Raw genomic sequence first — 27491 nt, 5'->3', positions numbered from 1 at the left:
TCTAAATTCAGTAGGGGAAAAATACAAACCAGAGAACAGTACAGGATTTGTGAAGTTTCTGACTTGCATATTTGCTTTGGAAAAAATTTTCCGTTTTTGAACAGAACTGAAAAGCAGAAATGCATTTTTTTTAAAGCAGATGATAAGTATATTGAGCACTTAACGTTATGTGCACTGTCTAAATGTTTTCATGAATTAACTAATGGAGTTTCACAATAATCAAATAAAATATGTAGTATCGCTGTTTCCGTTTTAGAGCTGAGGACAGTTAGATAAGGAAATGACACCTGGCTCTAAACCTCTAGACCCTCAACCATGCCATATGGCCCAAGTATGTTATTTTTGCAAGTTAGTCTACAAATGTAGCTAAGAGAAAATCCCAGTGGCTAATACATGAAATTAATAACCAAAAAGTGGACTTAAAATGGAAGAAGAGTGAATCCTTTAAAATATGAAATAGGAGATATTTTAAGCAGTTCATTACAAATATAAAATTTTAATGATATTAATAGCATGTGGTACTACACGTGAATGATTATAAATGTAGTATCGGATGTTGGTTATCTGTGTCTCTCAGTATTTCAAAAAGACAATATTATCTTGTCTTCAACTACTATAAATAAAATATGAGTAAGTTTTCTAAAGGCACTTCATAAGCCCTTCCACGAAGCTCTGAATGTTTTTGTGGTAAATTGTACAATATCTTGACCCAGCCTATCACTTGAAAAATAGCCTCAGAGTTTGAGAAATGGCTGGTCCAGTGACCCTGCGAAAGTTATAGGAGAGATTAAGAAGTAGAATTGTATATATATACATATACATATATATATATATATATATATATATATGTATATATATATACACACACACACACACACATATATACACACACATATATATATACACAAATGTTTTTTTTTTAATTAAGAGCTTGAATAAACAAATTTCTGTTACAAAGTAATTTGTCAATTGAGAATAAGTTTGGATCTCAAATGACATAAGGAACAAAATGGAAGAAAAGTTCTATTCATGTATATTGTGCTTGTGCTTGTAAGTTAATCGGGAATATTTAAAAATTCACACTTGATACGCCTTCTCAATTATCCATATGTATGAGATATTTCAGGTTTATGGTTTACTAATTCTCACATTTGATGCTCTCTCTTTAGTAACTTCATTTTAGAATCATTTCTGAAAGGGAAATACCACGGAGCAAGATCCCTAAACTCTTGTCTAGTGAGCTTATGCAATAATTTTGATAAATGGTGCTTGAATCAGTAGAAAGACATTTATAGGTTCTCTGGAACCCTAAGAGTGAGCGGTGTTAAAATAAGCAGTGAAAGGTGCTAAATCAAGAAAAGCTATATGATTTCTGGGTTTATTTTCATAGAAAGAGCTTCTAAATAACTCAGTCAATGCCTCATTTAGTCTTTCTTCCTCAGCCATTATTTGCCATGTTAATTCCCTTCCTCATTCAATCCTTGTTCCATACTCCTGTCTGATTATACTCTTGTTTTCCAGTATAACTCAGTTTTCAAATTTTAACTCTATACAATGAATTCCCAAATATTTCTAAGGAAATCTCTTCAGCCTGCGTTACATTCATTACTGCAGTAATTATTTTATTTGCTCCATAGGCTGCCTTGTGTTCCTAGCTCTGTTTCTGCCTGACCCAACCCACCACTAAGAAACAAAATGAAAAAATATTGAATGGCAAGGGAGTGCGTAAGAAACATCTCGGTTTGAGAATTAGAAAGTAGGCACCCCCAAACTCTAGGGTCGTGGTTCACCTCACAAAATACAAGTATTCATAGCAGCAAAACCAAAATAAAACATACAATCACACACACACACACACACACACACACACACACACACACACGTACACAATAAACAAACATAAAAACAGTGGATTCTTACTGATCCCATATACTACTTCAGGGAATGCAGAAACATTAAAAATACAAAGCTATAATAGGGCAGAATTTACTTATGATCTTATTTCTAGTTGGCAGATATCTTATAGTGTATACTCATAGCTTGACAAAGGAGGGGCCACATTGATAACTAATAAAAGAGTGGCAGAAGTGGTACATGGACAGACAGTTTAAATCAATAATTGAAGAAATGTAAACCCCCACCCCCTTAAATTATTTTTTCCCCACATTTTTTTGGTTCCACTTTTGAAACATGTCATCTGCTTTTCTAAGTATCTCTAAATGATTTCTATATTGTGCTGAAACAATCCTTCAAAATTGGTTGAGGAAAATTCAGTGCAGATGAGCCATTACCATATTTTCTGATTAAACCTAAATTATACCTTGCTAATGTAAAGAAATAATACAGCTGATTTTGTTTATCCAATAGTCATATTTATAGGAGAAACGCAGTAATGTTAAGTTTAGTTAAAATAGTCTTCTAGTGTTTTTTTGTTCATTAAGGTTATGTACATTGATTTTATCTCACTTGACTTTTTAAAATAAATCTTTTCTGTCCTGATTGCTAATGTTTAGTATACAATACAAGGAATGAAGATTCAATAGAGGCCAGTTAATTGTAGTAAGTGGCAGTTTCTTCATCATGTTGGGCAAGAAGGAGCTTCTATCTATCTATCTCTTTATAGCTGTCATTATCCTGACTACCTGACCTGGAACTTTCTGCTGAACACCATGTGTTCAACTACCCATCAGTCTTTTTCACATAGATAGCTGTTAAGCACATAAAAGCCAGTATCGCCATGAATGAACAATGTCTCCACTCATCTTTATCTTATACTTGTAATCTCGTAGGGGGATTCCCTACTGACCCAAGTCCTTAAGCTAAATGTCTGAGTGCCATTTCCTCACTCTTTTTCTCTCTACCCCACTTCCAATCAGTTGTCTTGTCCTTAAAAAGGTACTCCAAAATGCCTTCCACATCCTTTTCTTCATTTCATATCTTCTGCTAAGTTTCGATGTGGCTGCCACATTTCCCATCATGATGTCCCTGAATTCAATTTATTTTGTGCATTTAGCCATAGCATTTGTCACACTTTCTTTATCCTGAAATACTTTTCCAGGTTTCCATACACTCTTGGTTTTCTTCCTTTCTCAGTGATCACTTGATATGTGTTGCTTTGCTCCCAAATTCACTGACATGTTGTAGTGTTCAATGCTTGAGTCTTTTTTATACACTCATTCCTTTGCTAATCTCATCAAGCTTATTGGCTTTAGGTATTTTCCTAAGGCAGGGCCCATACTGCTACTCTGGAGCTCCTGTAAACACCAACATACTGAATGATATGGGTTCTCTGCCTGGACCCATATCACAAGAGTATGTGCAAAATCAAATTCCTGAACTCCGACCACCTCCTCAAAAACAGTTCTTCTCATAGTCTTCTGTATCTCAGTCCTTGTATCATACTCTATTCCTGTTTTTCTTTCATATGACACATCTATTCCGTGAGCAAACACTGTCTTCAAGGCATACCCCGTGTCTGACCGCATCTTCTCAGTTCTGTATTAACTAACTTTATTATAATTATCTCTTAAGCTATGTCCTCATTCCACCCTTGTGCTACACAGTCTGTTCTCTACGCAGCAGCCAAAGCAATCATACTAACAGATATCAGATCACGCCACTCCTTTGCTCAAAACCTGCCAATGGCTTTCTACCTTATTTATGGTAGCATTCTAGTAATTCTGTGGCCTGGGGATGATCTGGCCTGTCACATTGTTCTGATCTCAACCCCGCTTCTTGTTCATTTTGCTTTAGAGATGTTAGCCTCACAGATTTCACTCAAAGAAGCTAGAAAGCTCCGATATTAGAGCATTTGAACCGATGGCTTTTTTTGTCTGGAACTCTTTACTCTCACTTCTTTCAAATCTGCTTATCCTTAGCTGTCAGTGGAATGCTAATACACATTTAACACCCAGAAATTCGGATGCCTGTATATAAGTTATACACGTCTATTATAAATTTTACTGATGTAAAAGATACTTAACACCCAATTTACAATTATAAAATATGCATTACTCTTTATTGTAAAGTCCACATAGCTTATTGATTCTTACAGAATACTTGCATTGATTGTTGCCTAATTCTTGCATTCACATGCAACCTGTTGTTGCAATCCAATGAATATTGACACAATCCTACCCCAAATAAATGCTTGATTACTATCTGATTTAGCAAAGAAATTGCTCAGGTCATTGAGTTTAGCTCTGGCTTGGGTATTAATTCATTGTTGTTGTTTACATTAACATGTAGATAAAAGAAGTTGTACAAACTTTATTTTTTCATTAGCTGTCTGAGCTACTTTTTTTCCTGCTATGTTGAACAACAGTTTTAGTTACAAGAATATTCTACCACTTTTTGTGTTATTCACAATATAATGGCTACACATTTAAGTTAATATGCTTTATGTGTACTTTCTCCTTTACTTTCTCAAGTCTAAACAAGAACTAAATTATTAAATTAAGCTTTGCTTTAGTAACATTTGCTGACTTCCATGGTGATAATACCTGCACTGCCAATGATTTTTCAAGTTACCAAGATGGCACCAACGAACATGAAGTGGGGAAAGAATGAGCAGTAGCTCATCATTCTATAGTATTTCTACCACATTGAAGAGTGAAAATGAAGAGTTTTCAGTGTTTGTTATTTTTTAAATATGTTGAATTGTAAATTTATATAATTTAATTTTGAGCAATGGCCATATTTATAATCCAACTGTCCAAATTCTTAAAATCATAACATCTCTCATGAATTGTACTAGCTAACTCCAACACACCATTATTACAGTCCTAGGTAAAACGGAAGCACAAAGCAAATGATTCATTTCCCCGTAGCAATTAACATCACCTAACCTGATATATGTAATGTAGATTATCGTGGTTTTTGTTGTTGTTGTTTTTTTATTTTATTTATTTATTTATTTATTTATTTATTTATTTATTTATATTTTCCTCATCTGCCCTCTCTAGAATGTAAGCTTTATGAGGGCAGTGATTTTGTGAGTCTCTAAAACAGTACCTGTGTTCTAGTGGTCTCTCTATCACTATTACTGTGTTTCCCTGAAAATAAGACCTAGCCAGACTATCAGCTCTAATAGTGTTTTGGAGCAAAAATTAATATAAGACACGGTCTTATTTTTCTATAATATAATACCATGTCCTAATATAGTATAATGTAATGTAATGTAATATAATGTAATGTAACGTAACATAACGTAATGTAACGTAACGTAAGGTAACATAACATAACATAACAAATATAATATAATACTGGGTCTTATATTAATTTTTGCTCCAAAAGACACATTAGAGCTGATGGACTGGCTAAGCCTTATTTTTGGGGAAACTCGGTAGTTGAATAAATGAATAACTCCTTATAGCTCATGGGATAAAGCAATTCAAAACCACTTTTCATGATCATAAACTTGTATAATCTCGATCCATAGATCCTCAGGCTGCCCACATAAAGGTCTTTCTTAATCTTCATCCTTCCTTGACATTGTGTTCCTTCACATATTTTGGGCGTATCCTGTGATTTTTTTCTTAAGATGTCTTCACCAGTCCCTTTTTGGTCAAACTAACTCTTATGATTTTCCTTAAAGAATTTCACTAATATAGGCCTCAAGGACAGGCTTACACAATAAATATTTTTCTTTTTTCTAGAAGCAATTCATTTTTTTTGCTTAGTGTCATAGTCTGAATCCCCTTCCCAATGTATATGTTGAATCCTAGCCCCTAGTACCTCGAATGTGACTTTATTTGGAGATATGGTCTTTAGAGAGGTAATCAAGTTAAGGTGACGCCATGGGGTGGGCCATAATACAATATCACTAGGGCCCTTATAAAAAGGAGAAATTGAACAAAGAGGTGCTCACAGAGGGAAGATGATTTGAAGATACTGGAAGAATGCCATGTGAACATGAAAATGGCCATCTGCAAGCCAAAGAGAGAGGCCTGGAACAGATCCATCCCTCATGGCTTCAGAAGGAAAGGACGCTGCCAATACCTTGATTTCAGGCTCTTACCTTCCCAAAATCTGAGACAATAAATTTTTGTTTTTAAGCTGCCCAGTCCGTGGTATTTGAGCAACCCCAGAAAGCTAATACAGTTCATATCCAAGGGAAATAAATTTAGTAACTTTATTTGTTTTATGTCCATTCTAGTTTTATTCTAAACCCCAAACTTGATGCTATAATGCGTTTCTGTGGGTTTTGTAGCACTCCATTCATCCAGCAAATATTCAATGACGACAACTGTGGATTGGGGATTGTTTTAGGTAAGGAGATCACAGCAATGAAAACCCAGAAAAACAAAAAATTTTGACGTTGTGGTACTTCCCTTCTAGTAAGAAAGGACAAAGTGTTGTCAAAATTAATAAGTAAATTAGTATAATAACAATAAGTAAATTAGTGTGATGGCAAAACAAAACACGAGAATAAAATTGAGAGAATAAGAAAATGAAGTAATTGGGAAGGGTGGGAATAGCACACAGTGGCCAGTTTGCTGATGGTGAGATAAGAGACATGCTACAGTGGATTTGACAACAGAACTAATAAAGGCAAGATCATGTGAGCATTTTCAGTGTAGTATACAGCTTCAGTCAGGACTGGAGGGGCTTAAACTGAAAATTAGGGGAAACTCAGTGGGATTACTGTGTGGCAGACACAGACACGTGGCTCTCTGCCCCCTTTAAGGATTGGCTTGCAGTCTAGCACCGGGAATGCGTTCGGCAGCCGGTTCCCAGAAGTCAGCTTTTTCAAGATCAATCTCAGGTACCGAAAGACACCTTGCTAAAGTCATGTGATTTCCTGGAAAACCCTCCACCAGTGACTGAGTGTGCTGGTGTATGTAAAGGCCGGCTATTTTGGCCCAAGGCTGGGCTCTTAGACAGACAACATAACCTGGCTGCATTACTTAAACTTTGTTAAATCTGCATCCCATACTAATATATCCCTCATCCATTCATGCTCTCCTCCACAGCTGATCTCTAATAAACGTCCTGTACCCAAATCTCCACCTTTCCATGTTTCCCTGAAAATAAAACCTAACCAGACAATCAGCTTTAATGTATCTTTTGGAGCAAAAATTAATATTAGACCTGGTATTATATTACATTACATTATATTATATTATATTATATTATATTATATTATATTATATTATATTATATACCTGGTCTTATATTATAGTAAAATAAGACTGGGTCTTATATTAATTTTTGCTCTAAAAGATGCATTAGAGCTGATTGTCCGGCTAGGTCTTATTTTCGGGGAAACCCGGTAGCAGCTGTTGCATACCACATATAGACAACTCTTTCCAGAGATTTGGCTACAAGCATTACAGAAATTCCCAGACTGTTTACCTTTCATTTTTTAGGTGACAGGTATTGGAGCATGTGTTATGCAAAAAATGAAGAGGCGTTTATGTTAGTCACAATACATACAGAGGGAGATCTAAGAATTCCTGTGCCTGTTAGCTTTCACAAATCTACCAGTGTGTGATCTAATATGATCACTGGAGAAAATACGTCAAAGTTAACATTTGGCTGAAATTATCTGTTTTCTATTTGGTGGTTCACATCTCTCCTCGATATACACAAGATGATAATTTTCAAATTTTTCCTAGCATGGAGTAGATTCTCAATAAATCTCTTTTATTCTTTAACACAAATTCGTTTTTGAGCAACACGTTAAATTATTCAGTATTCTCAGTAATCAACAGAATGACATATTTAACAGTTTCCAAACATTCTTTCCTTTGCCATGGTTGCAGTTTAACCCATCAAACAGCATATTGTGAATCCAAATATGAGAGAAGCAAGGTAAAATTGGATGGCCTGGTAAAATAAAACTGCTCTTCAGTGCTTGCCCATTAGCTACTTTTTTCTTTCGTAGACATTCTTTCCTACAAAAATATCCCTTCACTGATTAAAAGCTCCACTCTACAGCTCCTGCAAGAATAATCCTTCCAGACTCAACTTTCAAGTTTTAAGGGCTTTCACTCTTTTCAGGACCAAAAATCTGTTCATATATTGATGTATTCAACTCCCATGCCTCAGGTTATCAATTAATAATGAATTTTATGTCATTCCTTTATCACACAGTAAAAACAGCAGCATTTTGTGTTTACATAACTCAACAAGCCCTCACATGTTTTGTGAATATCATTTAAACTAGAATATAGTACACATCTATATTGTACATTCTATTATTACCATTAGGCTACTAGATAAATAGGGTACCAGACTATTAAATAACTTACTGCATCGGTTACATCTATCTGGTGCTAAAAATGTCTCCAAGTTTCTTTATTTCTCACTTAAACCATTCAAGACTGTGAATGAATAAGGCTTTAACACATAAGGAAAACTTTTACATAAAAGAGACTTTTTCTATAAAACTGTCATGGTGTTTTTGACATGTTTAATGTTCTCTTACTTTCTGTGACCTGCATCTGTGCTGGTAAGGGATATTCATATCTTGTTTTCTTGTTCACATGATCTCACCATATTACATCTCAGTGATATGGAGCCATAATTGGTACTTATATTTATTAATTCATAATGATTTCATGTATAAGTTAATGACAATCAGATATCTAAAACTGAATTGTTTCTTGGTGAAGTATACACGATCAGTATAGTATTTTCCCCAAGTACTGTCAAATACGTTTATCGCTTATCATTTTTAAAGTTTCTAGGAAAATAAATATAGTGTCATGGTTAAATGATGAACTTTGTTATTTTCATGTTACACTTATATTTAAAAGATCAAAGGCAGTAAGAATGAACCAGCATTCTTGAAAGCCTAGGGATTACTTTTCTGCATTTTTCAATTATGTTTGCAATTTTCTTGTGTTGCACCTTAAATATACTGTAACCATCCTGGTTACATTCTAATTCTTATTCTCAAAAACTTAATGGGTATTTGACTTCTCCACAAGTATGTTAAGGATTCAATGTTAAATTCTGTAACAAAGAAAGTACAACATATACATATATATATGTATGCCCTTGAAATCTTAAAGATACTTTTAGGGATTGGATATATAAGTTTGCTTCAGTACTTCATATCTGTTATATGTGACATATATTATGTGTATATCATATAAATGCATACATACAGGTTCGTATATATAGCATGCATAATGTGATAAATAGTTTATTGAAAATGGTAATATCTTTTTAGATTATTAGAGTATTATATAATGTATTATAAAATAAAATCATATTCCAAAAAGAAACTAATTTCCTTTTAAAAATCAAGAAAGTACATGAAACAATACATTGTCTGATATTACAGAAGTTGTCAATTTTCAGTTACTTATGGGTCTATGTTATCAGTTATACCATTACTAATTGAACTGTACAATCATTGGTATATGTATTCTTTTATAAAGCAGTGTGTTAGTATTTTTTCTTAATTATATGGCTTTAAATATAGTTGTCTCAACAACAATTATCCTAAATGTTTTTGATATAGTCATAGTAAGTACCCTTTGTTAAACAGTAACTGAAACCAAAAAAAAAAAAATCCTGCATAATACATTTTACCTTTTTAAATTCATTTTAACCATCATACACTAAAACTAAAAAGAATAAAATAAATTGTAGAAAAAATAAGCAGAATAATAGAAAAAAATACCAACGTTTAAACAAGATGTGTCTACATGATAAAGTTAATATTTCTTACTTTTGTTTGCATTTTGAGCCCATCAATTTTTTTATAAATATGAACAAGCTATTTAGGGAAAGCCATAGTTAACTACTAGATTTTTAGATTTCCTTTTCCTTATTATTTCAAGAAAACATATTTCTATATAGAGTGTTTCTGCCATCATTCAATATTTAGTAATAAAATGTTTAATATTTTAAAATTTTGAATTCCCACATATGAGTGAAGTCATGTGGTTCTTGTCGTTTTCTGTCTGACTTATTTATCTTAACATAATAATCTCAAGATCCATCCATGTAGTCACAAATGGCACTATTTCATCTTTTCTTATGGCAGAATAGTATTCCATTGTGTATATATACAACATCTTCTCTATCCGATGATCTATCGAAGGACACTTTGATTGTTTCCATGTCATGGCCACCGTAAATAATGCTGTAATGAACATTGGAGTACATATATCTTTACGAATAAATGTCTTCATCATTTTGGTGTATATGACAGGTAGAAGGATTGCTGGGTCGTATGGTAATTCTATTCTTAATTTTTTAAGGAACCTCCACATTGCCTTCCATAGTGGCTGCACCAATCTACATTCCAAACACCAACAGTGTACTGAGTTTCCTTTTTCTCACAGCCTCTCCAATACTTGCTATTATTTGTCTGGTTGATGATAGCCATTCTAACAAGTGCGAGGTAATATCTCATTGTAATTTTGATTTGCATTTCTTTAATAGGTAGTGAAGTTGAGGATGGCTCTTGAGATTGTTATGCTATGCGAAATAAATCAGAGAGAAGAAGTCAAGAACCATAAGACTTCACTCATATGTAGAATAGAAAACTGAAAGCAACAAAGGAACAAGACAAACAAATGACTAAACAAAATCTCGTAGACACAGACAACAGTTTAGTGGTTACCAGAGGGTAAGGGAGGAGGTTGGTAGTAGATGAGGGTAAAAGGGATCCAATATATGGTGATGGAAAAAGAACTGACTCTGGGTGGTGAACACACAATGTGACATAGATGATGAATTATAGACTTGTACACGTGAAATCTATGTAACTTTACTAACATTTGTCTCCCCAATCCATTTAATTTAAAAATGTTTAAAAATTTAATTTAATTTTAATTCTCTTTTAATTCTCTTAATTATAAAGATCCATAAATATTACAATTTCATTACTCCCCATAAGTGCAAATTTCCAAATGATAAGAACCTTAATAATTTTATTACTTACAGAAGTTGTATTCCACTGCACATGAATTATATGGAGGTCAGTTTCATTTTTCATCTTGTCTTTATCCTTCAAATATTCTGTTTACCTAGACTCATATATTTAGATGTACCATAGCTGAAATATTTGAGAGAGTGTGTTTCTGTATATGTGTGTATATATGTACTCCAACTCTGGAGAGAAGGATGAGTGGGTAGGGGAGAGAGCGAGAAAGAGACAGAAAAGAGAGAAGAAGAGAGATGAGAATATTTAGGAAATATATATTTTTGATTTAATAGTGTTAGGAGTAGACCTAGAAAGTCAACTATCATTTATTTTCCTATGAGGAATAAATGTGGGTAAACCATGTTTCCCCGAAAATAAGACCTAGCCAAACAATCAGCTCTAATGCGTCCTTTGGAGCAAAAATTAATATAAGTCCCAGTAGTATATTATATTATATTATATTATATTATATTATATTATATTATATTAATTATATTAAGACCCGGTCTTATATTATAGTAAAATAAGACCAGGTCGTATATTAATTTTTTTTGCTCCAAAGACGCATTAGAGCTGATTGTCCTGCTAAGCCTTATTTTCGGGGAAACATGATTTGTATGTATGGTATGCATGTGTATATGTTTGTGTATATATGTATATGTATATATATTCTAATTTTAGTCGCTGTGTAGCAAACTACCTCAAAAGTCAGAGCTTTCAAAACAGTGATTTTGAGAGTCAACTAGTTGAGCAGGGATTATACGGGCAATTTCTTGATCCATGTTCCATTGACTCAATTACTTGATAGCATTCAGCCGACACCTGGATTCATGTGGAGGATCAGAGATGAATATACTCATGTCCCCAGGAACTCAGTGGGAAGAGCTGGGGGACTCGGTACAGATGGATCCCTGGCCCTTTACATCTCAGGGCCTCTCTGTGTGATCTCTGTGGAAGGGTAGCTTGACTACTCACACGACAACTCAGGGCTCATATAGACCAAGGGAGAAGATTTCAGTCCTCTTAAGTCCAGGGCAGAAATTGCCATATCACTTCCAGTGTACTCTATTAGTCACAGCAGTCATAGACCAGCGCAGATAAGTGGTATTGGTGTTTAATTTCCTGAAGAAAAATAAAATAAATAAAAAAATAAAAGACCATAAGCAGCTAATGGCCTCATGGAACAAGATGAATCTTCAGTTTCTAAGTCTCTCACTCTTTATATTGTTTTACCAAAGATTGAAACCTCATCTTTTGGAGTCAGATCTTTCACTTACCTAGGATTACATGCCATCTTTATGACATCTCCCTAATTATACTCAGAACTTTGGTTCCAATGCTATTAGAACCCAACTTGACCATGAGAACCAGATATTGCTTCTGAAAGCACATTTACCAACATGCAGACATCCTTCCAAAAATCCATTGCAGGCTTGTTTGCAATATTTTCCCCAATTTATTCACAGGGAATCTGAAACTCAGAGGGCTGTTACTGTGACAGAAGACTGAATTCTAGTTGCGTGGGTTGAATACTGGCTCTATCACACTTATCTGCCTTTGGACAATTAGCTTTTCTGTTCGTACAATCCCGTTTTGATAAAAAGGGGAATAATATGAATATGAACTTTCCTTAGGCAGTTGACATGAGGATTTAGTTTAATGATCAACATAAGGCATTCTTCATATTCTTAATAAGTACTTAATAAATGTTTGTACTTCCACTATTGTTATCATTATCACTATTGGAATTTATTCCCAAATAAGCCATTTTTGAAGTTTATAGTTATACTCTTTCATACAGTGCTGTCTCATTACATTTTTGCTGAGCGGAGTAGTTATGCTAAAAGCCTAAAACTCTATAGAATGTTAGGCCTCCAGAAATGCCCTGGCATCCCTATGATGTTATTGGTATGGTTATTAAATATATGAACCAAAAAGATCTTTTGAAATTATAGATCACATTAGAAGCCTAAAAACAGATAAAAAATAAATAAAATGCAAAAAGGAAAAAAAATGAAAATAAAACATTCTGTCAGAAGTGTCTTTAATGGTGTGTCAATACAACTACGTTCGCTTTGAATCTATCTGAATTATGCTCCAAAAATACAGAGAAGTTAATTCATACTTTTAGGGTGATGTTCCTCTCTTCATCCCCCCCCATTCTCTCTCTCCCTCTCTCCCTCTCTCTCTCTCCACCCTGCTCCCTCCCTCCCCGCCCCCCCCATTTTTTTCTTTCAAAATAGCCAAGGCTCTTCTATAGCCCCCACAAGGTTCTAGGGCTTAATTACTTGTGCTAATGCAACTGTGGCATTAAGATTTTAATGTCAGGAAATCTTGAATTGTATTTTAGCTTTTGCAAATTTATGGTTGGGAGAGAGTTACTAGAACTTTGAGATTTCACTCTCATGGAGTATATGGGAAAAATATATGAGGTATCTACCTAAAGGAAGTGCCTGAGACACAAACCATACTCAAGACGTGTGAATCTGTTTCCTTTTCTCCTCAGTAGGAATAAAATGCTTCACCATCAATTTTAATGGTAGAAAGATAAAACTTGAGAGAAGGGAAAATAGAATCTTCATACTACAGTATAAAAATGTCTACCTTCGTGAATTTATGATTAATTTCATGAGTCATAGCTTGAAGCTAAATATGTTGTTTTTTTTTGTTTGTTTTGTTTTATTTTTAAATTCTAGGATACCAGTGTCATATAATATCTTCCATGTTTTTCTTTAAAATAAAATAAACTTACAGGAAAGATGTAAAAAGAAATCTAAAGTTTATCCCATTGAAACTTTAAAGTTTCTAATATGCTAAATGTTAACTGTGTAGATAACGATGCATTTGCTCATCCTCAGCTGGTAACAACTGACAAGTAGTAAAGTTTAGTCAGTCTTGACTTCCACAGGGCCAGCAACAGAGCTAGTCTAAACTTCAGTCACTTGAGGAACAAAACATAGAAAATTTACAGAGTATTTTTATTCTCACTGGTTGCCTAATCCACTATTCTCCTACAATGATTTTCCAATGAAATGGATTTTGTCTGTACAGCAGTGCATACTCCAGACTCACGCCTTAGTTTATGTCAGATCCCCTTTACACAAATACTGTTTCTCCATCCATCCTTCCATATCTCTCAAGCATGGCATTCTCCCATAGAGTACTCTTTGGTCATGCTTATCCACTCTGGTAACTGTGACCGCTAAAGTCTGGGTTTTGTTTGTCATTTAACAAATTATATTGTCTGTATTACTTAACTTTCCAAATTTGCATATCTATTTCCCTATCAGTAAACACTCTGATCATAACATTTAAATGTCATAAACTCTGTCCCAGATGTCAGAAACACATTCAACATGTGTTGAATTGGTGATGAATGCAGAAAAGAGATTTCTGGAACTGTGTTGCTAATGTATACATGTATATTTAATGTCTACATGTTTTTGCTGTCTTTATGGGAGCCACTTTATGGGACCTGTATTTATGGGAGCCACATTATCTTTCCAAAGTCAGGCAAAATTCAGAATGTATGCAGAATAGATATAGTATATAATAAATATACTAAATGTTAAAACAAATAATATTTAAATAGCTGACATAAAGAATCTCCCAGGTACCTAGCTCAGCACAATCAGGCAGTGGAAAATAAAGTATTACTGCCTAGATGTTAAGTGTCACCACGTAGAAAATGGTTAATGAAACTCCTAAACATTTCTAATTCTCTCAGTGTTCCTATTAATTATTTTAAATAAATAGATCCTGCATTGAAATTTGAGCACCTAGAGGCCAGGTATTACATATTCTCAACTCTAGGTGGATATCTCAAATTTGACCATTAATGAGAGTCAGAAAAGGAGCTTGTCACAAATACTGATGCTTGGGGCCAGTCTCCCATATTCTGATTCGGTAGTTCTAAGATGGCATCCTTTAAGTTACATGATAATTAACACTCCACTTGGTTCTGTTATTAAGTGGCTCTTATGCCCCATTAGAGAAACACTAGAAGTCCAGAACATTTCACTACACATCACATAATGACATAATAGTCTTTGAGTGAATGAACAATTGAGCAAATGAAGAAGCAAAATAAGCAACTGAGCCAAAGTGCGTGTTTGTAGTTCAGTCACGAAAGGAACCTTAGCAGTTTGTCTTATAAATGCATATGTACACCTTGGAGGTTTCTGTAGGAATTTGAATGTGCATGCTTGTTTATTTGTTCTGTCTTTTTAGGGATTTTATTCTGCAGTCTACTGTGGTATTAGCTAATGAACCCAGTTTGTACATTTCAATCTTAAATTCTGTTCAGTGGGTAAAAATGCAAGAAAACATTTTGGAGGGTCTATTGCTGTATATGAATCTCATGATTCAGGGAAAATAAACATATGGTAGGCCAGTGAGTCGGATTCAATGAGCAGTGTTTGTAACCACAGATGAGTTTTCAATGTTATAAATGTGTATTCAGCAGAGAGTAATTCCCAGCACAAGTCCACACATATCAAGGTGACTGGGGAGCAGTAGTCAAAAGGTAATTTACAGGCAGTGGGGCACCTACAATCCTTTATCAGGAAAGTAATAAGAAACAAAACAAAATAATACAAAGGTAATCACATCCTTTGTGATTCAACCCAGCATCACAGGAGACTAAATGGCAACAATTTCTTCTAAAAACTTTAAAGTAAATGTTGATAGTGAAACAGATCCTACATTCAGAAGGTGCTATTATCAGTTGTACCTAAGATGTATTGTAAACAGGAGAGTTTTCTTTATTTTCAAACCATTGAAAAATGCAGTAATTTACGGTAATTAATTTAGCTGCTCTGTATTTTGTTTTCTTTACAAATTTACTTACTGAAAAGGTCATGTGGTATGTCTTTATTAAGTTTATTTGGAATAGAAAAGTAAGTTATATTACAAAACTGTGTGGATGGATTAGTGGCAGAAAAACCCAAACAAACACACAAAACATTTCTTACTTGGAATGTGTAAACAGAGTTTAACTTTGTACATGAGTTTAGGCTTCACAGTTTTGAAAAATTTATATTAGCATTGCATTTTATTTGTTGTCTGTGTATTTGTGTATATTTTCATACATATATACATTTATTGGAGATAAAGTGAAGATAAAAAGTGAAGATAAAGATGGAGATAAAAAGTGAAAAAATACATACTGGTAGAATTGGTCTTTCTAATCATGGCTTTTCAAAGTATAAACTTAGCCCATGTGTGCTGAAATCACCTGTGATAGTTGTTATGGATGGTGGGGGAGGTCACAGAGAGATCATGACCACCAGTTGACCCTGAAGCTGTACCCCAGCTATCAGAGGCTCCTTAGTCCTCCCGGTCCTTGGTATATACCTTACTCCCATAGTTGCCATAGTGGAAGCCATTTTCAATCACACAGCCTTGAGAGAGCAATGTGACTGAGACCATTTAGATGGTGTACGTGAGCGAACCCAGTGAAGATCTCTATATAAACTCTTAAGATTCTAGAGTGCTTGTGCAGAGATTTACTCATCTTTCAGCCACCTAAGACAAGCCTCGTATGTAAGTTCTCTTGCTTATTTAAACTGCCACCTACTAATCTGGAGTAGTTTGCCTTTCTTGATCTCTGTGTATGGGTGACGGGTACTTTGCAAACAACCAATGGACTGAATATATTTGTGCTCCCAAAATTCATATGTTGAAACTCTAACTCCCAATATGATGATATTTTGAGATGGACCCTTTGGAAATTCTTTAAGGTAAGATTAGGTCACGCGGGTGGAGCCCACTTGGGTAGGATTAGTGGACGTATAAGAAGAGGAAGAAAGAGACCCCCAAATGAGACAGGTTATGTAAAGACATTGTGAGAAGGCAGCTGCCTGCAAAACAAGAAAAGAGCAGTCACCAGGAAATAAATCGGCTAAAGTCTTGATCCCCCTAGCCTCCAATCCTGTGAGAAATAGACTTCTACTGTTTGAGACACCAAGTCTATGGTATTTTGTTATGGCAGCCTGAGCAGATTAATACAATAGTCAATTGGATTTGTAAGTAGGCTAAACACATTCAAATTACTAAATCAGAGTCTCTGGGGGCTGGGTCTAAGGATTTGCTCCTTAAGGAAATTTCAAAGTCATGTTCAAGCATGGTCAAGTTTGGAAACCACTAGAAATACTGTAAAAATTAGGCTGACTGACTAATAGATCATCCAAACCGGTACACTGTTTAGAATGAAAAGGAGTGTTTTAATAGTTAAGCAAAAACAGGCGTAATTTGAAAATGTCCTGGGAAAAATCGTCAAGTCATTTTGCCTAGATAGCTTTGCATTTAACTCATGTTTGATATTTAAAAATTTGTTTTGCTTAATATTATCTCTCTTTTCAAATGTAGCAGTATAGATAAAATGGGGGGGGGAATCAGTGTGTGTGTGTGTGTGTGTGTGTGTGTGTGTGTGTGTGTGTATGTGTGTATTCACATGTGCATGCATGAACTTATTCAAAAATATATGTTTAATTCTGTAAAAAGCCAGATATTATCCTAAGCATTGAGAATGGAAAGTAGGTTGTGAATTATTCTTTAACTTAATGTTTTTGTCTTTGTATCTTTATCAAAATATTGAGAAGGTATAAATGTTTGCCATTTTTTTCCTAACTTCTGTCAATATTGTTCACATTTCTGATAAATTTATCAAATTGAAATATTTATAGAAATAATTAATAATAATTAAATATTTATATAAACGGTCACCAACATGGATAGAGGATTCTTTATCCATGATGGTAAAATTACCCACTCAATAGATTGGCAGAGCAAGATGAGTTCTGATAACTCTGGCCACGTGGACCATAGACAGTCTTCTGAAGTGTGAGAGGGAACAAGGGACAGCAACATTCAGAAAAGTGTTGTGATTTTGGATAAGGGATGTTAAGCTTTGCTATTACCCATCGTTCCCCATCTGCTGCAAGTACTAAGGTAATATATTAGTACTTTAAACTGTAACATTGGAAAGTACTTTATATTTGTAATCTTATAATCAGTTCAAATAGAATTCACATGCGTGAACTAAACGTACTTAAACAATTCATTCAGTGCACCATGTGTCATTCCCTGTTGAAAATTCCACAAACTGCACCAGGAAAGACATTCTTCTTTAAAAGTGCTAAGGATTTCTTCTCATAAAAAAGTACATTCCTAGTTTTAAAATGTTATTGAGCAGCAAACTAAGAATAGACGAAAACGTCCTCAACTTGATCAAGACTATCTACCAAAACAAAGAAACAAACAAAAAAAACTACAGCTAACATCAAACTTAATGGTGAGAAATTCAAAGCTTTCCCACTAAGATCAGGGACAAGGTGAGGATATCCCCTGTCACGACTCCTTTAAAATATGGCAGTGGAAGTTCTAGCTAATACAGTAAAACACTTATTGGGAAACAAATTTATAGAGATTAGGAAAGGAAAAAGAAAAAACTATCGTTGTTCACAGATGACATATTGTCTCCATAGAAAAGCTGAAGGAATCAATAACAAACCTCTGGAAGCAATAAACATTATAGCAAAGATTCAGGATACAAAGTTAATAGTTAGGGGTTGCTGGTTAGCTCAGTTGGTTAGAGTGTCCTGCTAATAACACCAAGGTTGACAGTTTGATCCCCACATGTGCCACTGTAAGCTGCGCACTCCTTAAAAAATACAAAACAAAATAAAAAAAAGAAACAGGAAAAATAAGCCAGTTACTTGTCTATATGCCAGCAATGAACAAGTGGAATTTGATTTAAAAACAAAATACCACTTAGGTTAGCAACCGCAAAGGAAATGCTTAGGTATAAATCTAACAAAAAAAGGTAAAACATCTATATGAGGAAAACTGCAAAATTCTCATGAAAGAAACAAAGAAGAAATAAATAAATGTATAAATATTGTATGTTCATGGTCAGGAAGACTCAATATTGTCAATATGTCAATTCTACCCTACTTTATATTTAGAATCAATGGAATACTAATCAAAATCTCAGGATTATTTTGTGAATATTTCCAAATTGAATCTAAAGTTTATATATAGAAGCAAAAGACACAGAATTACCAACATAACCTTAAAGGAGAAGAACAAAGTTGGAAGACTGACACTACCCAACTTCTAGATTTACTATAAATCTATACTAATCAAGACAGTGTGACATTGATGAAATAACAGGCAAATATATCAATGGAACAGAATAGAAATACTCCCAGAAATACTCTCATACATATTGTCAAGTAATCTTTGACAAAGGAGCAAACATAATAAATGGAGAAAAGGTAGTATTTTCAACAAATGGGACTGAAACAAATGGGTCCACTTGCAAAAAAATGACATAAACATCATATTCTAAAAAAAGGTAACTCAAAATGTATTACAGATCTAAAGTGCAAAAATATAAAATTCCTAAAATATAACATAGAAGTAAATAAGATGACTTTTAGTATTGCCATAGCTTTTTAGATACAACACAAAAATCATGATTCATGAAAGAAATAATTAATGAACTGGACTTTGAAACACTTAAAAACATCTACACTGTAAAAGACATTGTGAAGAGAAGAAGACATGGCCTTGGAGACTATATTTGGAAAAGACATATCTGATGAAACATTGCTATCAAAAATATACAAAGAACTCTTAAAACTCAATAATATAAAAACAAACAATCCACTTAAAAATGCAGAAAAGACTGCACTGACTCCTCGCCAAAGACATACAGATGGCAAATAAGCATATGGAAAGATATTCAACATCATATGCCATTAGAGAAATGCAAATTAAAGCAACAATGAAATACCTCTACATACCTAACAATGACCAAAAATCTGGAACACTGACACCACTAAATGTTGACGAGGATGTGAAACAATAGGGATTCTGATTCATTTCTGGTGGGAATGCAAATAGGACAACCATTTCAGAAAACAGTTTGTAGACTTCTTACACAGTTAAACAGACTCTTACCATAAGATCCAGCAACCATACTCCTTGATATTTACTCAAAGAAGTTGAAAATTTATGTCCATGCAAACACCTAGACACAGATTTGTATAACAATTTTATTCATAATTGCCAAAACTTAGAAGCAACCAAAATGTCCTTCAGTAGGTGACTGTATGAACAAACTATCATGTTTCCCTGAAAATAAGACCTACCCTGAAAATAAGCCCCAGTTAAGATCGTCAGCCAGATGGGCGCATTTACTATGTTATGACAATGTTCCAGAAGAAGATGACATGACTGTATTTGAATAAATGTAGATTGTTGTACGGGAAGAAAATGTGACATCCCCTGAAAATACACCCTAACGCATCTTTTGAATCAAAAATTTACATAAGACCCAGTCTTATTTTCGGGCAAATACTGTATAAGACCTGGTCTTATTTTGGGGGAAACACAGTATGTTACATCCAGACAATACAGTATTATTAAGCACTAAAATGAAATAAGCTATCAAGCTATGTAAAGACATCAAGGATCCTTAAATGCCTAGAACTAAGTGAGCAAGCCAATCTGAAAAGGCTACACACTGTATGATTTCAAATAAGTGACATTCTGGAAAAGGCAAAACTATGGAGACAGTAAAAAGATCAGTGATTGCCAAAGATTGATGGGAGGGAGGGATGACTAGGTGGAGTGGAATGACTTTTTAGGTCAGTTAAACTATTCTGTGTAACACCATAATGGTGGATACATGTTATTATACATTTGTCCAAACCTATATAAGGCAGAACATGAAGAGGGAACCTTAATATAACCTACGGACTTTGGATCAATAAGATGTGTCAAGGCAGGTTCATCAGTTGGAATTAATGAACCATTCTGATGCAGTGTTGCTAATAGGGGAGGTTGTATGTATGTAGGGAGATGGTGATACCTGGTAACTCTCTACTTTCCTCTCAGTTTTGCTGTGGGCCTAAAACTGCTCTAAAATATAGTCTATTTAAAAGAAAAAACTGCTCTAAAATATAATATTATATATATCTATAGATATATATATATAGATATATATATAGATATATAGATATAGATATATATATATAGATATATATATATATATAGATATAGATATATATAGATATCTATCTATATATATATAGAAAGAGAGAGACAGAGAGAGAGAGAGAGAGAGAGAGAGAGAGAGAGACAGCGCGAGAGAGATATAGATATATCTCAATTATGTTCTAGGCCATGCCATTTAAATGCATCCAGCTACAGGTTAGGGGGGAACTATTGTTTACTGGCATCATATTGCTGTGGCAATTTGACTGTAACACTCCAAGTTACCTATGTATGTGCCTTCAGGAGAGGGCATAGCTATGCACATGAAGCCGGTCCTGTCCCAGGACATTTGTGAGTTTAAATGGATTCCTAGATAATAATTTCTGAGAAGTATGTGTCAATTCTGGATATGCTCTTTTCATTCCATATCCAAATCTGGCAGACATGTTTCATCCCATTTTGTGTAGGAGGAGATAATGGCAATGCAGTGAAATAACTGACGTCCCACAGTATAAAAGAAAGGTTTGTGCTGATTTTACTAATCTTCTTAAATGAATAATATTCAAATTGCATAAAAGAGATTATTTATCATTCATTTTGTGATGATTTATTTTAATTTTATGTATTTACATTCTTCAAAATGCTATTCTACTAATTTTATTGTAAAACATTATTTTGGACAATAATCTCATACTTCTTCACACCAGAGCCAAGTCACATTTATAATGCATTCATTTTAGAATGGCATCTGTGTTGCCTCCAAATATTAGAAAATATATATTTTTTGATAAAATATTTTCACAAATTCTTAGCTCATTCATTTCTGCATTAATTCAATTCCTTCCTATGTAATTATATGTGATAAAATATTGTTCTTTTTAATAAGGATGCTTCAGGCTCTTATGCATAAAATAGATGAATCATTTATTAACATATTATTATAATTTCTTTTGATAAGAACAAATTTCATTTCTATTTAGCTTCAGGAAACTTTTGTTGAACTCTTCAATTATATATTCACAAATTTTGAAAGTCGTGGGATTTCTTTTCTTGGTGCCCGAGGCTCTCCTCTCAAGGTGATTACACATGCAATCCATTCAGTGTAAAAAAAAAAAAAAAAAAATGCAGTTCTTAACTGTTCTATATTAAAAACAATCTATTGCCTATTTCATTCCACTTTTAAAAGACTATTTTTAACTTCAGTGTACAACCCCATGTTCTCTCATTATATCAAGAGATTGTCTGAAGATGTGGTTGTTAAACTCTATAGTTAGTTATTATAATTGGCATCATGCTATGAATAACACTGCTAACTAATCAAGTGTGTGATTGAAGCCACTGGTGTCTTTCTCAAAAGTGGTATGCTTCAAATATTTTTAATAAATGTTGAGTAATCTTCGGAGTAGCAAATTATATATAATATATATATATATACATATACTTATACATATACATATACTTATTTATAAATTTATAATCTGGCACATCTACATGAGGACAGTTTTATATTTTATGACATATTTAATCGTCCATGGGTAAACTTAACCATCTGGAAAATGTGTTCCAGTTTTAAAATGTATAGCTCTATTGACAAAGCTATCTAATTTGCATGTGGGCGTGGGTGTGAGTGTACCTACGAATAATTACAAATGGATGTATAACATTTTTAGCTTTTTACTGGATCCAAGTGTCAATTCGTGAAAAAGACAATTCAATGACTCCTTTGGCACCGTAAGATAAAGAATTTGACTTTTACATGTGAGTTTTGGAATCATTCTTGTCACGTTTTTTATTTTGCTATTGTAGTCAGATCTAGTTCTTATTGTAGTTCTTATTTCATGGCAAAAATAGTGAGTTTGTTAATCTTGATAAATGTTAAAAACCTCACACCTATAAGGTTTGTCCATATCCACATTCCTAAATTGTTTCCCATCCATGACTTTAACAACTGTCAAGAAAGTGTAAATTGTTCTATAAAGTGGATAATTAATCTCTCCTCAAATCATCTCACCTGACACGTGTGAGGAGCACAGGTTGTGAAATGTTCAACACACCAGCAGAAGGAACAAGCTTGGACTACGGAGCTGACCTGTAGGACCTGTCCAACCCAAGGAATGCAGAGATGGGACTCTTAATTTGCCACCTAAGAATGGTTTGGGACATGTGGTTGTAATCAATGTTTCATTGAGATAGTTTTAGTAACATTGTGAAGGTACTGGTGTCTCAGAAGTCTGCCTTTTCTCTTAAAAGTATTTCATTTAGAAATATATTTCTTAAAACAGAAAAAAAAAATAGATTATTTATGGGTTTCTCATTTAATGCAATCCATACTGTTTTTTCTACGTATTGTAGGAGTTATTAGAACTGCCTTACATAACATGGACAGAGAAGCCAGAGAACACTACTCTGTGGTCATTCAAGCCAAAGACATGGCTGGGCAAGTCGGAGGGCTGTCAGGATCCACAACGGTCAACATCACCCTGACCGACGTCAACGACAACCCCCCACGCTTTCCTCAAAGTATGTAGTTGTTTTGCATTTATCAGATTTGCATTTACAGTTATTCATTTATGCAAAACAAAATGAAGTATGTGAATATCTAATGTCATGTTACTGTTATCTAAAATGGAAATATTTGTGTGTGTGTGTGTGTGTGTGTGTGTGTGCGCGCGCGCTATATGGTCTCCATCTATACACAAGACTGAAGAAATCATTCTACCTATTGTCTCCTGAACCTGGTAGGTATTTGCCACTGTGTTAAATATATGTATTTCATTTGGCTTCACAGTTAAATACTTAAAATGATGTACTGGTAGTAAGTATATCCTGCATTTTCTGAAGTAATAATGGATTTCTAAGATTTTCATAGAAATATTCAAAATACATTTTGGTATGGACATTCTACTCATGAAAAATGATTGCATGTGTACCTTCTGTTACTGAAATTTAAAAGAAAATTATTTATGTTATGAATGAAAGCTCTTCACACACACACATGCACATGCATGCACACACACACGCGTGCACACACACACACCATCCAACAGGACGGTACAACAAATATAATATGGTAGAATCTCAATGTGTAATTTGGGTCTTAAGGAATGGAGAGCACAAACTAGCAAGACACTGAGGGGAAAAAAGTATTATTTCTCTGAGTTTGGAAGAAAATGGTGTTTATGACATCTTCAGAATGGGAAATAAATATATATTGATTATTTTTAATGTGGCAGAACTGTGGATGACATTTTATAGAATAATCTTTAATTATCATAAAAATTCTATAGGGTATCTGTCCCATAGGTCCTTCCAAAACATGATGTTTGAAAACTATATATATATATATATATACATATATATATATATATATGTATATATATATATATATAATAAAAACTATATATATAGATATAAACTATATCTATATATATAAAGATATAGTTTATATATATATATATATATATATATATATGGTCACAGGACGTAAAGTACAGCATAGGGAATATAGTCAATGGATTTGTAACAGTTATATACGATGTCAGATGGATAGTAGACTTGGAGGGGTTATCACTTTGTGAGGCGTATAAATGTCTAATCATTATGTTGTTTTGTACACCTCAAACTAATATAATAAAAGAAAAACAAAATATTAAGGGGGACAAAGAGTAGATGGGGACATAGACAAAAAAAGAAAAATCTTAAATTTTTAATTACTAAAGCTTGATGATTGTCACTGGAGAGTCATTAAATTCTCTATTTACTAAATTTTATATGTTTGAGATTTCCAAAAAAATTTAAAAAATCCTACTAAAATATATAATGTGATATATCAGTACCAGCTCTTCACAAGTCAGTGCTAAATGTCTTTTATCACCTTCATCTCTTAATATTGCTCTGAGTACACCTAGGCCTAGCCAGAGTAGAATACTGCCTGTTCTGAAAACATAGTAACACTTTGCATATCCTTAACTCAATTCAGAGTTCTCCACATTCACATTCCTTTGTTTAAAAGCACTGTTATAAATTTCTTTGAACTCTGTTACAGAATTAGCAGAGATAACCAATCCTTATTTACTGTTAAATAGCACTTCCCCATACACTTTTCTATTTATTTCCATAGGTTCACATCTCCTTGACTACTATGAGTCCCTCTAAGAAAGAATATTGCTTGAATTGTCTTTGTGACTTTAAATGTTCAGATCAGTGCCCAGATCTTGAAAAATGATTACTAATGAGTCAGTGAATGAGTCAAACTTAAACACTCTGTCAAACTGCCATTGTTAAAAGACCGTTGTTAGAATATGTGCAAGTCAAGTTCATAGTTAGGTAGAACCACTTTAAAATATTGGTTTTACCAATAAGGTTATGACCTGGTTCACTGGCCTCCACTCTATGAAGTATGTTTGAAACAAAATTATAAATCACAGATAAGTTCACATTACAGTAATCTATAACATATTAGTAAAATTTTGTAAAATTAGTAATCTATATTAGTAAAATTTTGTAAAATGACTTTGTAAGTCATTTTACAAAGTACATGTACTTTTGCATTTAGTTAATCATTTAGTCCAATATGCATATACACATTTATCACTTTCAGACAAGTGCTGTTATTTCATAGGATGAGAAAACTGAAGTTCAAAAATATTTAAAACGATAATGAATGGTAAAGCTAAACTGAACTGAATACAAAATGTATTATAATTTACAATAGCAACTTGTCTACCTGATTTTCAAGTAGATTCTACCGCCACTATTTTTAAGATGTATATTAATATAATAGTTCTTAATCAAGTGAAAAATCCAGTGATACACAATAAGGGTTAAATAAATGGTGGGTCATGATACAAATAGCATCTCCCACTCTCTCTCTCCATCCTTCTCCGCATAAACTATTTTTTTTAATTTACAAGTCCAATAAAATTAATTTTAGAATTCAACATAAACTTGTAATAGTGATGAATATAGACAAATTAATTCCTAATTTTATTTTGAATTAATAACATTATTATTGTTGAAACATCAGTCCATGGTGAAAACAATCATTTTGCCAGACAAGGAAACAGAATAAATGTATGCTGTCTGTGTGAGCTCATTACATCAAATTGGATTTTATTTAGTTAGTAGCAGTCCATGCAGAATGACTGACATGTCATTCCTGCCATATTGTGAGATGCACTTAGTTTTAGAACAGAGACAGTACACATTTTGACTTGTTTAAAAGGTATTTTATTTTGCTTTCATATTACACTAACACACTGCTACTTTGAGAATCATTTAGTGTCACTATGACAAGAGGAACTTGCAGTAAAGTTTTTTTTGTTGTTTTATTTTATTTTTTTTCCATTTACCCATATGTGTTACAACTCATCAAATGGCTACTTACATAATGGGAAACTTTGTAAACTGCTTAGAGGAAAAAATGATATAGTATGAGAACTGGTATTCATGAATCACCATAAAATGCACAAATCCATATGTAACCAAGGTATCCAGTCATCCAGTGGATCCAGTAGTCTAATTGTTTATCTTCAGGTGTGATGTTTTTACAGTTCTCCTGACTTTCTTTCTTTACCTGTCTGAGACAGCCATCTTGCTTACACTATTACTGTGACTGATTCTAGTATAAATATCTGGCACACAATACTTTGCCAATATATTACATCAAATTGTTTTTATTTCTTTTTCTTCCTTCTGCCAATCTACCACAGACTGAGAGGGTGAGTCATCTTATATCTTATATCTTCATTTAAAGCGATCACTGTATTTTAATATAAAGTAAGCTTTGATTAAGAGTTTGAGAGCTAGAGGGAATTAGGCTAATAGTTTACAAAGTCTCGAGGGAGTCACAAATTCAATGGCCTAGGGCACAAGGCAAGGTCCACCCTGCCTGTCAATGTCAGGAAAGCTATCAGGGAGAACAGAGACTGTACAGGGCACACCCAGATTGGAGGACAGCCATTACCCAATTTCCAGGAACGCCCAACGGTGGGCGGGGCAGTTAGAAAAGGGAGCTTCTTATATGACTCACAGTGGAAGAGAAGAAATCAGCTCATCTAAGGCTTAAATCCTTATACAATGGACAACAGGATGCCCAGTTCTCCTTCAGAGAAAAAACATCCCCAGATGTAAAATTCCTAAAATCAGTCCTTATATTGAAAAGAATCTATTCTACTTAAGATTCTTGATGTTTCCTTTTCTTTAAAAAAAAAAGATTTTTATTAAAAATATAGTTTGCGTACAATATTGTATTAGTTTCAGGTGTACACCATAGTTATTCAAAATGTATGTACCTAAAGAAGCAATCACCATGATAAGACCCGCAACCATCTGACACCGTACAACACCATGGAGATATAATGTACAGCTTGGGGAATATAGTCCATAATATTGTAATAGCGATGTTTCCTTTTCTGGTTTTAACTATGTTATAGTTATATTATAGTTATTGCTTAATTTATTCTTTGGTAGGCAAAAAAAATCACTGACAATTATTCATCTGTATACAGAATAGGCACGTAAAGTTCAATACCTTAATGAAAGTTCATAAAGCAAACTTTCTGTATCCTAAATGGAAGGAGCTGTATTTTGAGAATGG

At 33.7% G+C, this 27491-nt stretch overlaps 1 protein-coding gene across 4 annotated transcripts in view; it reads left to right on the top strand.

Moving 5' to 3' along the window:
- CDH18 (cadherin 18) overlaps positions 1-27491 on the top strand; it is a 409123-nt gene that overhangs the window by 287554 nt on the left and 94078 nt on the right. For all 4 annotated transcript variants that reach the window (XM_033111188.1, XM_033111190.1, XM_033111192.1 and 1 more), the window contains one exon: positions 23246-23413. In XM_033111188.1, coding sequence (XP_032967079.1) covers positions 23246-23413 — 168 coding nt within the window. The remainder of the gene's footprint in view (positions 1-23245; positions 23414-27491) is intronic.

Source organism: Rhinolophus ferrumequinum, chromosome 7, assembly GCF_004115265.2.
Source record: "Rhinolophus ferrumequinum isolate MPI-CBG mRhiFer1 chromosome 7, mRhiFer1_v1.p, whole genome shotgun sequence".
In the NCBI taxonomy this organism is placed as follows: Eukaryota; Metazoa; Chordata; class Mammalia; order Chiroptera; family Rhinolophidae; genus Rhinolophus; species Rhinolophus ferrumequinum.
The sequence above is the reverse complement of the archived record's forward strand: the minus strand, read 5'-3'. Positions and strand labels throughout refer to the sequence as shown.